Source organism: Charadrius vociferus, unplaced genomic scaffold (assembly GCF_000708025.1).
Source record: "Charadrius vociferus isolate BGI_N301 unplaced genomic scaffold, ASM70802v2 scaffold38, whole genome shotgun sequence".
Taxonomy (NCBI): Eukaryota; Metazoa; Chordata; class Aves; order Charadriiformes; family Charadriidae; genus Charadrius; species Charadrius vociferus.
Window position 1 is genome coordinate 1,992,617 of NW_009650176.1, and position 15,000 is coordinate 2,007,616.

The following is a 15,000-nucleotide window of genomic DNA, read 5'->3' on the forward strand; positions in this document are numbered from 1 at the left end:
GGCGCAGCGCGTGGTGGAAGGCCGGCATGGGAAGGCTCGCCGTCCTCGCCGGCTCGCAGAAGTAGGCGTGCAGCCAGGCCGTGCACTGCCTGAGCGGCTCCGTCAGCTCCTCCGCGCCTTCGCACACCGCGCAGGCGGCCGAGGACTCTCTGCTGCAAGAGAAAATTGTAAAATCACGGTAAGAAATCCCAAAACGAATATTCAGACTCCCTACATTAGCAGAAAAATACACCATCTCAAAAGCATTCAATCTGGAGTCAGACTCCATCCTATTGCTCCTGTGAAAAAGGTGGAAAGATTGATTAACGAAAAACCGCATCCTCGTCGCCTCTAGAAGTGCAACGACACCACCAGGTCGCGTACACCTGTAAAGACAATCATAGACAGTGTTGAGAGGAAAATGCCGAGCGTTAGTGGGAAATGGCGCAAAGAAAACCACCCAAGTCCACGGCAGACGACGCACCCTGTGCCACCAGCGCGGGTGGCTCCTCCTCCATGTCCCCAGGGGCACAGTCCCGTCTCCCCGGGGACCTCCCCTGGGGGAAGGAGGAAAGGAAACGGCTTTTCTGCCGACCCCGCGCCTTCCTCTGCCCCATTTCCTTCCAGCGATGGTGGCAGCTTTCTGCTTTCCTCCACTTACTGAACTGGAAGGAGGCAATTGTGGCTTCATTTGATTTTCAATGTCAGGTCGGGCTGGCAGGACACCGACGAGCACAGCGAGAGAACAGAGAGCACCTGCAAACGAAAACGTACTTCTCCCCTCACTGCTTTTCACTTCTTTCCCTCCGGAAGAGCAACGTGCGTGTGAGGGCAATGAAAATGTGCTCGCTGCGAATACCCAGCCGCGTTCCCCAACCCGGAGGCTTCCAGGGAGGCAAAGCTGTGCTGGAGAAGGGGTGGTGGTGCTCTCCTGGTGCTCTGCCACACCGCCACGTGGCGGGTGTCCCTCAGAACTGCAGAGACCGGTTTCAGGGTACCGATGAACACACAGAGCCCATTAGGAATGGGAACGATGGGAAGACTGGTATGGAGACATCATCAAGGGTGACTGCCAAACCAGCAAGCCCTGCCAGCAATCTTCTCACATCCAGAGTCTCAAGCACCGCTGATGAGGCATCCTCAGGTCCTCTAACTACTGCAGCTTTTTTTTGTGTTTTGTTTTGTTTTTCCTCCCAGCTGGAAATACAGCCAGACCCCAGAACAAGAAGTTTCTCGATGGTGGGCTGCTAAAACTCAACAGCATAGTCTTCTGGTGAGAGGTTGGATGCGCCAGAAAGCAGGAGACAGGAGAGAAGACTGTAGACATACCAAAATACAGGAGAAGCTGAGACAAGGGAAGAAAGAGAAAACCAGAGCAATTCTGCCACCCGGGTACGGGGAAAGAGCAAACCAGCGCAAATCCCCCGGAATCCTCGAGCCTGCGGCAAGCCAGCAAAAATATGTGGTTGGTTGCCTCCTAGCAGAAAGCCGAAGAAAACGAGAGGTGTGATGTACCAGTAATGGCATAAAAGACACCGGGTTCTGCTTTTGCCACGAGGCACTTTGGCACAAAGGGGGAACGCCTTCACGGGCTCGATGCACTGTGGCCGGCAGAGCCCACCGCGGTGGGAGGTTGGTGTAGCGAGAGACCGGTCCGGCTCTGCCTCTGGACGGGATAAATGATGCGCAGGCGGGAGCTGGCGCGGGGTCGCTCCGGGAAGCGGAGCCCTTTCTCGCCTGGTGCATGGTCAAACAGCCCTGCCGTCTGCCCCTGCCCCCTGCATTTTCTGATTAATTGTTAACCACTGAAGGCCACGTAATTACTGATTAGGAAGTGGCAGAGAAGAAGAGGGACGCAGAGGAGGACAATTAAAATACTCTGGTTGCACAAGAATACGAGTCGATGGCTTGGAGCAGAGGCAAAACAAAAACGAAGAATTGGCTTTGGATCCAGTTGGCTGGAAATTAAGTATGATTTTATTTCTCTCTTCCCCTTTACTTACTAAATCAATGCTTTTGATTTTTCTTCTTTTTTGGTGTGTGTGCGCAAAGTAGCATCAATTTTCTTTATAAAACTGATGTCTACTTCACGATATTTTTCTATTTAATAATCTTGCTAAAAAAAAAAGGTATGAGGATTTGCGCATAACCTTTTTTGCATGAATACCTACGACACGGACCTCAAACCACGCTCTTGCCACCACGGATAATCCGTCATTCTGCACATGTACAACGCTCAGCAGAATATGGCTCAGTTTTACTGTGCATTGTTCGAGCTACGACAATATAATAACTACAGAATATAATAATGCCTCTGAAATCTCAAAGAGAAGTTGGTAGACTTTTCTGCTCCATTTATCCAGAAGAGCATAGAAAGCACTCAAAACTACAGTCAACTTATGTTTTTCACATCATCTTGTTTCACATTCTCGGGAGTCTGGAAATGATTTGGACTGTAATATCACCGTAAAACCGAACGACTTCGTCTCCTCGCTGCTCTGCAAGCAGATCCCCAGCCTGACGCGGCCAGATGGGCACCGTGATTCCCTCCTGCTCCAGAAAGGCACCAAACCACCGTCGTTCTCCCCCAAACCAGGTGGGAAGCAGCACGCCAGCGTGGCGCGGTGCTACCGAGGCCGGCGCGTGGGTTGCTCAGGGTTTGCCTGAAGGCTCAAGGTAACCGTCAGGCCCTTAGCTCCATATCTAACATAAGGAACATAGTAAAGGTCCATCAGACTCTTCAAGAAGACACGGACTGCAGCAGCTGCAACCAACCAACCCACCCTGGGAGGGCTGCAGGAACCTGCTGCACACCGTCACAAGGCTCAGCCATGCCAATGCAGACACGTTCCCCCTGCCGTCACGTGTGCATGCCTCGCTTCCACCAGGTCTTCCTGTTGGAAAAGGTGGGGGAGTCTCCCACTCTGGAGACACTCCAAACCCGCCTGGACACCGTCCTGTGCAACTGCTGGAGGTGCCCCTACTCTGGCAGGGGGTTCGATAAGATGACCTCCAGAGCGCCCTTCCAAGCCTCACCAGCCAGGGATTCTGTGATTCCCTAGCAGGACTGTTTGGATTTAAGTCTTATTTTTTAATTATTTTTTTTTTTTAAATCACTGCTTTTAAGAACAGCGCCTTGTCACTGCTGAACGTCTCTAGATGGTTTAGGTGAGACCATTCTCCCACCACATCAACACCAGACACTTTCACAACTCCTGCCACCTCCATGGCCACCTCCACCTTGGTCAAGAAAGCAAAAGCTTTGCAAAGACGAAACTGCCTTACTCTGTACGAATTGATTGACTTCTTTTCCTCTCGGATACAAAGTTGATTTCCCAACATACATGCTGAGAGCTTCAAATTGGCAGAAAGTTAAAAAAACACCAAATACTTCATATTAATTTTGCTTGGCTAGAAATGCTAACAACCATTCCTGGGCATTTGACAGCATTAATAAAGAAAAAGAACGAACATAACTTATGCATGGGTGTCTTCCACTGGCCTCCCCTCCCTGCCCTCCTCCCCTTTCTCTGGCCGAAGTTGCACAGCAGCACTCCTTCTACAAACTACCTCGTTATTAAAAATTCAACTTCAACCACCAGCTGCCTTTTAAAGGATTTTCTTAGGCTTCAAAGCCATGCTTTGGTCCAACTAAACCATTCGTATGTTTTAAAAAGCAAGGCAAAAGTGGTCTCAAAACATTCAGAAGAAGAAAAGGAGAGCAGATGAGTTCCATCATGGGAAATATCCCCCCTCGTGTGAAATTCCTCTGCTCAACGTTAGGCTTCTTGGAGGGTTTGCTGAACACCCTACTCCATGCATTCATCTTTGAGCACCTCCAATGTCAAGACGGACGGGAAAAAAGTAAGTTTTGTACCATTAGAGAGAAATATCTAAGAGTCAAATTAACCACTTGTGCCTAATCTTTGGCAACGAACAACAAGGAAAAGAGGACCCTCTTTTTTTAATGTCCTGCCCTTGGTGATCTCCAGAGGACGGGACTTGCTCCAGGCTGCAGAGCCACCAGCGGCGCAGAGCCAGCAGCACACAAGGCGATGGCCAAGTGTCCGTGTGTTCTGCACTTTACCTACGGAAAGCTTAGGTCTTAAACCTGTGACTCAACCAGATGTAATTTTTACTATTATACAGGAAAATAAAATAAGCATATTCATCTAAAAATGCAAGAAATTAAACAGAAGCTGTAAGAAATCTGACCGCTCTCCTTTTGCCTTGGAGAATTTCACTATCTTTCCTTAAAAAGCACCGACACCTTTCTTGCAATGTGGCTGGAATAATGAGAAGCATTTATTTAAAATACAATAGTCTTATTTACATCACTTATCCTTTCATTGGAGACTGCTGTCGCCTGTGTTTTCACCGGTGAAGTGTGCTGGGTGCTGCCTGGCGTCTCAAGAAATTCAAAGTGGAGATTTTGGGATTTTCATTTGGTCAACAAGTAATCGTTACTGTAGAGTAACCAACCTAACAGGTTGTTATTTTCTTTTTTAACTGAAACTTTTTTGTTTGCATCAACGTGCCAGCCTCTAACATGGCTACAGTAAATTTGAAGTCTGTCTTAACTCTGCAGTGATGTTAAGTGGATATTCAGCTGCAAGAGACGGACTCATCTATGCGGCTTTACCATGAGATGCTTAATTAAAACTACACATTCTTCAAACAGAAAACACCATGCTTGTTTTAAGCTATAAAAGCAGATATCTGAAAATATATATCTTTTTGTGTAATTTTTTTTTTTTTTTCAGTTGGATGTCTCTCAAAAGGAGGTGTTTTTTCAGCCAGGGAATGATGGCTGCACATCTCCAGCCTGTGCGTTCAGCTCTCGGCAGTGGTGGTGAAGCCCAAGAGAGACGTAAGGTCAGTCTCGGCACAGGAATCCACCGCAGCCCCGGTGCAGACCTACTGCTCCAGCTCACACAGCTCTTCCATACCATTCTCAACTGCAACCCTACACATTTATTTCCATTACAGCTCTTTTTTAAGACTGAACAGACTGAGGAAGCCACCGGGTCGTGCTTCTATGCAGCTTCCACCCCAACCGCGTCTCTTCTGTGACTTCTTATGTTTGCACAGGATGAAATGAAGGAAAAGATGGTTTTAGCAGAGGGGGAGAAAAGCAGAAACACCACCTGTTTCAGTTTAACCGGCTCCTTCCAAACCACTTGCCAAGAACGGGAAGTTTCTAACGCGCTTCCAAAATAAACATGTAAGCAGCAGATTGGCTTCGGTATCATGCTAAATAGCTTAAGCGTTATGAAAACCAGAGAAATGCTGTGAGAAGCCTCAGTGGGTAGCCATGGTCTAAATTGGTATGATTTTAATTATTTATTTTATTTCTCTGCTACTTTTTGCCTCAGTAAATCCTTAATAAACCTGAACGGAAAACTTTACAAGATGGACCTTGAGTTGCACAATATAAAATAAAGAGAATATATCACAACAGCTTTGCTGGCAACTTCTTTAGGTTAAGCTAAGAGCTGGCAGCTTCCTTAGGGTAAATATTATGAGAATGTTGTATTGGCTCCCGCAACATATTGATGTATTTATTTATATACTTATAAAATATTTGTATATAACGAATATAATCGATCGGTTGAACATAACAGCTATTGCACGCTTCCACTGCCTGTGCCACACACCCCTCAATGTTTTATCCCCGGATAACTCCCTCACCCTCTACTGGGTTTGCAATATCTTATTATCTTCAGGTGTGTAGAAAACAAAGATATTTGGACACTCAATGTTTTTTAAGGGCATCCATAATTTTTTCCACTCTGTTCCCTGAACAAAAACTGTAAGCACTTTTGTTCATCAACAACCTATTGTATATTAAAATATAAATAAATTGGTCCTAATTAAGAGGCTTTTGGATCCTGTTATGACCAGAATGCTGTAAAAGCAATCATCAGCAGTACTTTTCATGATGCAGATGGCGCAAAATCTCACCAAACACTCTTCTTAGCCTGCCTTCATCAAAGTCAACATCAAAATTCACAGAATCACAGAATCACAGAATGGTTTAGGTTGGAAGGGACCTTAAAGACCACCCAGTGCCACCCCCTGCCCTGGGCAGGGACACCTCCCCCCAGCCCAGGTTGCTCCAAGCCCCGTCCAACCTGGCCTTGACCACCTCCAGGGATGGGGCAGCCACAGCTTCTCGGGGCAACCTGCCCCAGGGGATCACCGCCCGCACAGGGAAGAATTTCTCCCTCAGATCTCATCTCAATCTCCCCTCTGTCAGTGTCAAACCATTACCCCTTGTCCCATGGCTCCCCTCCCTGATCCAGAGTCCCTCCCCAGCTCTCCTGGAGCCCCTTTAGGCACTGGAAGGGGCTCTGAGCTCTCCCCTTTTCGCCTTCTCTTCTCCAGGCTGAACCCCCCCACCTCTCCCAGCCTGTCCTCCCAGCAGAGGGGCTCCAGCCCTCCCAGCATCTCTGTGGCCAGACAAAGAAAGAAGGGAAGGGTGCAGAGGAGGACAACCGAGCAGGAAACCCAGCACCTGCAGAAGGTGTGATGGGCAGAGACGGCACATAGGAAAGAGCAGAAGGCAATGACATATCTCCAAAAGGGAACCCCGACTTCCCTGCGCTGCTCTTGTGGGTCCCCAGTGCCTGTGGCTTCACCATTTACAACCAGGAAAAAGAGAGAAAACTGCCTGGCAGACACAGACACTAAATGTTAATTAAACCTGTAATAGAAAACATTGCAGCTTGTCCCTGGAAATCGGGAAGCACATTGACAGGGCAGCACAACGCTCAGCGTCTCCAGTTTGAGGTGTACCTCCGGTCTGGGGGAAGGAGGAGGAATTACTGTCAGCGGGACACATCTGTGTTTTTTCTCCTTTGTATGTTGACACTTCTTTGGCCATTCAATTTCTTACAAGTCTGTGCCTTAAACAGGTCCAAAAATTATCCAAATTACCCTACGTTCAATAGGGATGAAAAAGGCTCCGGTAGGAATGCACTGATGGAGGGCAGGGGGATGGAAATAAAAGAGCAGGAAAAAACCCATGCAAGTATCTTGTATTAAAAAATCCCTTTTTTCTTTCCCTCAAAATTCCCCCAAAACAAACCAAAAAAGAAGGTGTGGGGGGGACAGATTATAGGAACCTTCCCCAAACAGGGAGCCCATGAGAGAGACCGGCGCTCCTGGCCCCAAGGTGGCACCAGCCTCGGCGGCCGTCCCAGCGGGTAATTGAAGCCCAACCTCGGCAAGTGTTTGGTGACTGTCCGTAAAGAGCTCCATGTGGCTGTCACGCTAATCCTCTTGTTAAGGGAGAAAGACCAGAGGCCCGTTGCTGCAGCAGACTCCCAACGATAACGAATGGGCTCTGACGTGACCCGGCAGCCCCGCTCGGCGGCCGGAGCGCGTGATGCGATCTGACAGCAATTTAGACATGGCTCTCTTGGAGACTGCAGACCTACTTAACGTCAAACGAGATGGGGAATGGGGGTGGACTTCTCAATGGCTCTTACCCTCACGCCAGGGTTAAAAAAAAAAAAAAAGAAAAAAAAAAGGGGGTTTTCGACATCAGGTTTATGGAAAAGGATCTTATAGAAAGAATCTGCCCATGGGTGGAGAGGAAAACATTTTGGGGAATATTGCGCAATGACAGCAGAATTCTGTCATCACCTTCGGGTTTAGGATGTAGACATAATCCCTCCGTGAGTGACCTGAGGAACAAAACCATCCTCGGAGCATCAGAGAGGAGCAGAGAGTCTCTAAGTGGCTTGAGACCAGTGAGAAGCAAAGGTCCTTGGGTCGTCTGCCCCACAAGATGCGGTGCCGCAGCCCAAGGACTGGACAAGCCCTTGCACGGGAGTGCGTGCCATTCCTCCTGGTGCCTCATACTCGGGATACTGCCTCTCGGACAGGCTCCTGCGCTGACCAAAGCTACCATCAGTTTGGGATGTCTCCTGGCAGGGAGCATCCACGATTAAACCATTCCCAAGGCCTTGGCCGGCCGGGGCACCTCAGGCAGATCAAGCATCCCCATGGCTTAGTACAGCTAATTGTGAAGAGCTCCTAAACCACAATAAATCTTTACATTTGCGGAAGAATTCTCTGCTCATTCTCTAGGATCTGGATGGTAACTCTTGCCATGAAATGGGCAGGAAGAGCAAATATAATCTAAAAGGTTATGTACTGTTTGGGGTTTTTTTTTGTTTGTTTTTGTTTAAACGGCGTTTTCTTATTTTCTCAGGAAAAGATTGAAGGCAGCTCTCCACACAATGCTCACGCATGTGAAGTCAGCAGAAGTCAGGCCCGTATAAAAAGCTGCACTGTCTGAAAAGCGAAGGCTGACTGTCTCTTCCTTATACCTATATATGTCTGCGCTTGTCTTACCACATCTTTTCTTTTTTCTTACAGAAATAGCTGGCGCGTTACTTTTCAAATGGAAGAATCAGTAATGATTAGAACACAAAAATTAACATTAAAACGAGACTCAGTCATGCAGCATTATTCTTTACAGAATAAACGTAGAGTTAGCTGGCATTTCTACTGAAGCCTTCATCGTGAAATTAAATAGAAATGTATTTTATCAACACCTAAATGTCATTTAAATAGTCTTTCTTTGATAGATGAAGGCTAAAGCCACCCCAAAACTGCAGATGAGTTATCTGGTCTCTAATGATTCCAAAACGATTACAGGATGCAGTGCAATCTCGTTAAATTTTATTCAAAAGCTTACTACACTTGTGTTTTCTCTTATTTTTCTATCAATGAAACCCATGAGGTTTAAGAACAATTCATTATGTATGAGACCCAACTTACAGTGCTTGACTGTTGATTAATAGGAAAGTTTGCTGTATGTACATTTGCAACATTAGATGCATACAATATGCTAACTTATTCTTTCACCGAAGCTAATTATTTACAAAAATGACTACTTGAGACTACAATTTATTAAATGCATGCATCCAGTCTCAATTTGGCCCCAAAAGACAGCCTGGAATGAAGATCTTTTACTTGATGTGACAACTTCTAGAAACAGTGTTATTAATATTGTAAATGTGGCAAATAAAGAGTTCAAATAGCCGTATGTCTGTGTTGCATTTTTTCCCCACAACTGAATCAATGAACAAAGCAGCTTTTTAGGTTTAAAATTCATGGAGAAGCGCGGCCTTACATAGCTTAATTTAGCTTCTTGTAAATGCAGTGTCTGTATGATAGTAGTAAGAGATTAAAAAAGCGATGAGAGCCGCAGTAAACAGAAAGAACACCCCAGTTCATGTTGAACGACCCCACCGCAGTTCCTTTTAAGACCTATTAAGAATAAATTGCTGCGTTCATGGAAGAGCACAAGGACTCAGAACTGGGTAAGACTTTCTCCTTGTCATACAACCTTTGCAATATTTTCTCCTTTCTGCTTTTATCTGTTATCGAGGATGTAAATTCTTATGGATCTGATCGGTCAGAAATTCTGCGTGAAAACGGTACCTCTCTTTTACCCTGAAAAAGAAGCATCTGCGCAACAATTTGGGTACCAAATACAAATTCCAACTAAATAGGTGCACCTCTTGAGCGAAATACATAGGTATCCGAATGGCCTAGTCTTTTTTCCGACTTCTAATGATGCCAAATTGAGGTACCAAACGGCGGTTGCCTCAGGAAGCAGCACGCAGCCCATCGCCAGCCGGGGACGCCCGCAAAGCCGCCGCCTGCTTATTCCGTGCTACTAGTGCATACCGGCAAACACTTTAAAGAAGGGAGTGAGACTCCTGTCTTCACATGCCAAGATAAGGAAAATCAATGTCAATGCCCAAAAGACTCAAGTGATAGCACTGAAGGTCATTAAATGCTACTCACTGCCCTGTACCATTAAAGTTTTGATTGGAATCCTATATAGAGAGACACAGATTTCAAACAAGATCTTGCCCTGGGATGCGGTACTGTGCGACCACGGAGGAAACACAGCAATCAGAGAGTGGCGGACTTTCCTAGGAACACAAGAAACACATTCCAGGAAAACAACGTGTGTGTGGTCTTGGCTTATTTTTCCTAAACGTATTTATTGTTTGTTTGTTCGTTTTTTTTCAGAGAAGTGTATCTCATTACGGAAAAAGATCTCTGTTAAAACAACGGTAAGGTGCAAGGACAACCACTAAGAAGTTATGGTTCCTCATCCACCTCAATCTTCTGCTGTGCATCTCAGTGCCCCAAGCCCCTCTTCACCTTCCACTCCATGCCAACCTCCCTTCTTCTCCGTACATTGACCAGATTCAACATTCTGCCCTTTTCTACCCCGGCCACCACCCATCCTCCTGCTCACCCTCCTTAACTCACTGTGTTCCGACCGTCTCAGTACTACTCGTTGTCCAACCTCACTGTTCTACAGTAGATTTCATGGTCCACCTCTGAGCTGGTCATCAATTCAAGTACTGCTTTCTTCACATGTCCCAACCACATATTTTCCAGACTAATTCTTGTTCTCTCCAGATCTCATCCTGCACGTTTCTCCCTCATTTAGCCTAGCAGAAGTCATTCAGGCAGGTGAAGAAAACTCTAGTTAGTTCTGATGCTCATCAGCACTGTGAGGTTGTACCGCCTTGGTGCTCAGCCCCAGAAAGAGCCCAGAGACCTCCTTCCCCAGAGACACCCATTCCCGCTCTATGTATGAAGCTCTTCAAAGGCCTTATAGCTGGGCCGTATTTGGAGAACAAAAACATTCCTGGTATCAGAGTAGCCTCTTCATAGAATCATAGAATGGTTTGGGTTGGAAGGGACCTTGAAGATCATCCAGTGCCACCCCCTGCCCCGGGCAGGGACACCTCCCCCCAGCCCAGGTTGCTCCAAGCCCTGTCCAACCTGGCCTTGAACACCTCCAGGGATGGGGCAGCCACAGCTTCTTGGGGCAACCTGCCCCAGGGGATCACCACCTGCACAGCAAAGAACTTCTTCCTGATATCTCATCTAAATCTCCCCTCTTCCAGTTTGAAGCCATTCCCCCTCATCCTATCACTCTATGTCCTTGTAAAAAGTCCTTCCCCAGGTCTCTTGTAGGCCCTTTAGGGACTGGAAATACACAAGCAGTTCTGTTTCAAATCAGTGGGTTTGGAAACAGAACGACTGGAAAATTTGTCTAATCAAGAACAAAAATCCCAATTTCTGTGTATCTTCTTGTAGGAGAGGACCAACCTGTTGTACATTGAGAATGGGGGAAATCAAATGCATGCCCAGGTGACCCTCAACACGCAACAATTAAGCAGACGCTTCACATGAAATGCTTTAAAGCAAAAATTCAGCCAAGTTACAAGCAGCAGCACACTCTCACCCAAGATGTTAGGGAACATTAAGCACAGGTGATATCATCAGTTCTATCTATAATTAGGTTAAAAGAAAGTCAGTTAATTTTAGCACTTACAAGAAATTGTTACAAAACATTTTTTCTTATATAAAAGAATTCTCCCATCAGACTTCCGAGGTCGGTTTTATCACAGGCAATTAACTGTGTTAGGGCTGGCTGCAGGGGACCCTCCAACCACACACCACACTCCCTTCGCTTCTCCATTTCGCTCCTCTCTTTTAGGGCATTCACCAGTGCTCTCCCCACTATTTCCCAGCTCAGTGCAACTGCCACGGAGCATCACTTCGGACACAAACTTCACCACCCCTACTCAGAAGCGTGCCTCACAGTAATAACCCAGTTGCTAACTGGTATCTGAAGTAAAATTTACATTTTTTCTACATATCTAAGATAGATATAATCCCAATTATGCATGGATTAAAAAAACCCCACCACCTAAGGCAGTTAAAATACACATTAGAACCCTTATACTGCAAGGCCCGGGTCTCTGATCTCCAGTGGCGCATGGGGAAATTGAAGGAGGAAAACTTAAGGCTGAATTATTGGAACTGGGCTCTCACTTTGGATGTCCACCTTGACGTGCGTTAGTGCATGAATTCCAGACGAAAGTGAGCACCAAGAATTATAATCAAGAGCACCTGCAGATAGCCCAGCCTATTAAAATGAATTAAGATACAGATAAATCAGACAATTCTTAAGAATTCAACTCATCAGGACATTTTTCAAAGCAGCTTCCCGGTCTGGGTGGAACGCAGTCTGTGCCCTCTGAGCACCTCCTGTTAGGACCAACCATAGGCTCATCTGATGCCTGACCTGGGGGATCTCCCATCAGGGCAGAGATCGGCGTACGACCTGACGGGCACACTCCCGTCACAACCGGAGACGCGCTGCCCATCTGCTGCTTGAAAAAGTGATGAAAATATTTTCATCCCGTGAATGAGGCCCTCCTGATGCACTCCACACCCAAGCAGCCGCATGAGAGAAAGGATGGTAGGAAAGGCACCAGACAAAGCCCCTCAGGCCAGTTTGACCCTCCCTATGTTACTGTGAAGCTTCTAACACCAGCTCAAAGAAATAGTATTAACTTATTTTTCTAAGCCAGGTAGGAACACTAAGAATCCACAGAAACACTGGCATCAGATGAACCATCATGAAACTTGTCAAGATCTGGCTTCCTAGCAAGCATTCATCATCCAAAGTTCTCTGTCAACACAGGCTGAGAACAGGACGCTCAGTAAAACCACTAATACATGCCAATTAAAACAGCTTACTTAATAAATATACACTCTCCGAATATTTTCTACAGAGTTTTGAGATTGTCTCCCACATGCATTGGCAGGATATTTCCTAAAATGAAGAACTGGCTTTACTTCTTACCAATTAGGACTCAAAACCAGAAGTTCAACGCTACGATAGCAGGAAGAACAAAAAATACAGAGTATTTCATAGAATCACAGAATGGTTTGGGTTGGAAGGGACCTTGAAGATCATCCAGTGCCACCCCCTGCCCTGGGCAGGGACACCTCCCACCAGCCCAGGTTGCTCCAAGCCCCGTCCAACCTGGCCTTGAACACCTCCAGGGATGGGGCAGCCACAGCTTCTCGGGGCAACCTGCCCCAGGGGCTCACCGCCCTCACAGGCAAGAATTTCTTCCTGATATCTCATCTAAATCTCCCCTTTCAGTGTAAAACCATTCCCCCTTGTCCTGTCACTCCATGCCCTTGTAAAAAGTCCCTCCCCAGCTCTCCTGGATCTCCCTGAGGGACTGGAAGGGGCTCTAAGGTCTCCCCTTTTTCTCCTTCTCTTCTCCAGGCTGAACCCCCCCAACTCTCCCAGCCTGTCCTCCCAGCAGAGGGGCTCCAGATTTTACCCAACAATCGTCAGCCCATCATGTTCACTGTTTGCAAGGCACTGCAGTGCCACAGATCACCTCTTCGGAGGTCACCTCTTTGCAGGTGGGCCATGGGAAGCCCTGGGAAGGCACCGGGAGCCTTCAGGAGCAGTACGGGGCTGTCCGGGACCCCCTGCCTGGGAGCTCCCCCCACTCCCCGCCTCCCCCCATCTGCCGAATCGGGGAGGAACGCTTTTTCTTCTCCCAGGTAACCAAGCAGAACCCAATCACAGGATTGGAAAAACAGTAGGGCACATCAATAAAACCAATAAAAATACTGTTTCAAAAAAACTGCTGTTATAATTAACTGAAATAAGAGTCTATAAACTGCCACCTCAGAAGAAGCTCATTAAAGACTGAACGCAGGAGCTGTAACGTTAACAGCCTCTCCCCGTCACGGACCACCTTGGCCTCCGCGTGCCCCTTGCTTCTCCCGCCCTCCTGCTAACCCCAGGGACCCTCGCCGCTGCGATCCAGGAGCTTTGGGACTCCTCCGCGCAGAGGTGCTGCCCCGGGGTGCGGACCTGATGGGACCTTACGATGGCACCCGAATCCCACCGCGGAGGACACAGCGGGGTGCAGGGAGAGCTGTGAATTCCAGCCCCGGCACCGGCGCGTTCCTCCTCTGAAACCCCACCGACGTCCCGCGTCAGGAGAGACGGAGCTGCTCACAGACCATCCTTCTGTCCACGAGGAGACAGACGAAACTACTTTACATAACTCTGTTTCGAATTGTGCAGATATGTATTTTCCAAGTACGCTTTCTCTCCTCTCTCTTTTGAAGCAGTGAGCGGCGCCTGGAGACCGCCGTCCTCCGAGCCTTAGGTGCATCTGCATTACAACCCCATTAGCTTGTGTACTGCACTCATTAATAAATAAGCTTCCCACTTAAGTGCCTTTCTTGTAAATTGGTTTGTTCTGTTCCGTATAAATAATATAAATTTCTCTTATCAAGTATGGAGGATTTTTTTTCTTTACCTATGTACAGACACTATAGTAATTTAACCTAAGAAGCTGTTCATGTAATGTGCTTCCTCACCATCCCTTGTCATCGCTCTGTATTTACTACGGCAGCTGCAATATGTTAAATAGTTAGCATAGCATAAAATAATGTCTTTAATAACTGGCATAAGTATATTGACCATATGTCAAAAGTAAAAGAAAAAACCCTACTAAATGGATAGTTATTGTAATTGTATTTTAAAACACTGAGGTCATATTTAATTTTGAATCCAAGCTCTTAAAATGTGCTTTCTGGCAGGGACAGAATAATAAAACCCTTAACAGTAGAAAAAAAAAAAAAAAAGTACGTTATTATCGCAAATCTCTTTTCCACATTACGAATACTGCAATAAACAAACCGAATAAAAACTTTAATTGTCTTAATCAGAAATACCGTCACTGGCTTTGAAAACCCATAGCTCGAAGTGAAAGGATGCTCCAACTCAGCTCTTGGCCCCGCAGCACCCCACGGCTGCCCAGACCCTCTCCCTGCCTGCTGGGGACAGGGACGAGGTCGGCTCTGTCCCTGTTCCCCTCCCAAAACGTGGCTCCTGTGATTCTGGCCGGCGCTGGCAGGGCAGCAACGGCAGCAACCACAACCAGGCAGAAAAAACATATTTTGAGCTGCTATCGGGCTGTTTTTAAAGCCAGTTTGGCAAACAGCTATATTAATATCGCGCACAATATATACATAAAACCAAATAAAGAAATCCTTGAACAGACAGCCCTAACCAGCTGAATGCTAAAAACCAGTTTGTTTAAATAAGTATATGGGAAGACGCAAAGGTAAGCTTTTAGCAAT

At 46.8% G+C, this 15,000-nt stretch overlaps 1 protein-coding gene across 1 annotated transcript in view; it reads right to left on the bottom strand.

Moving 5' to 3' along the window:
• MGMT (O-6-methylguanine-DNA methyltransferase) overlaps nucleotides 1-15,000 on the bottom strand; it is a 191,640-nt gene that overhangs the window by 56,181 nt on the left and 120,459 nt on the right. The window contains exon 4 of the mRNA XM_009892745.1: nucleotides 6-152. Coding sequence (XP_009891047.1) covers nucleotides 6-152 — 147 coding nt within the window. The remainder of the gene's footprint in view (nucleotides 1-5; nucleotides 153-15,000) is intronic.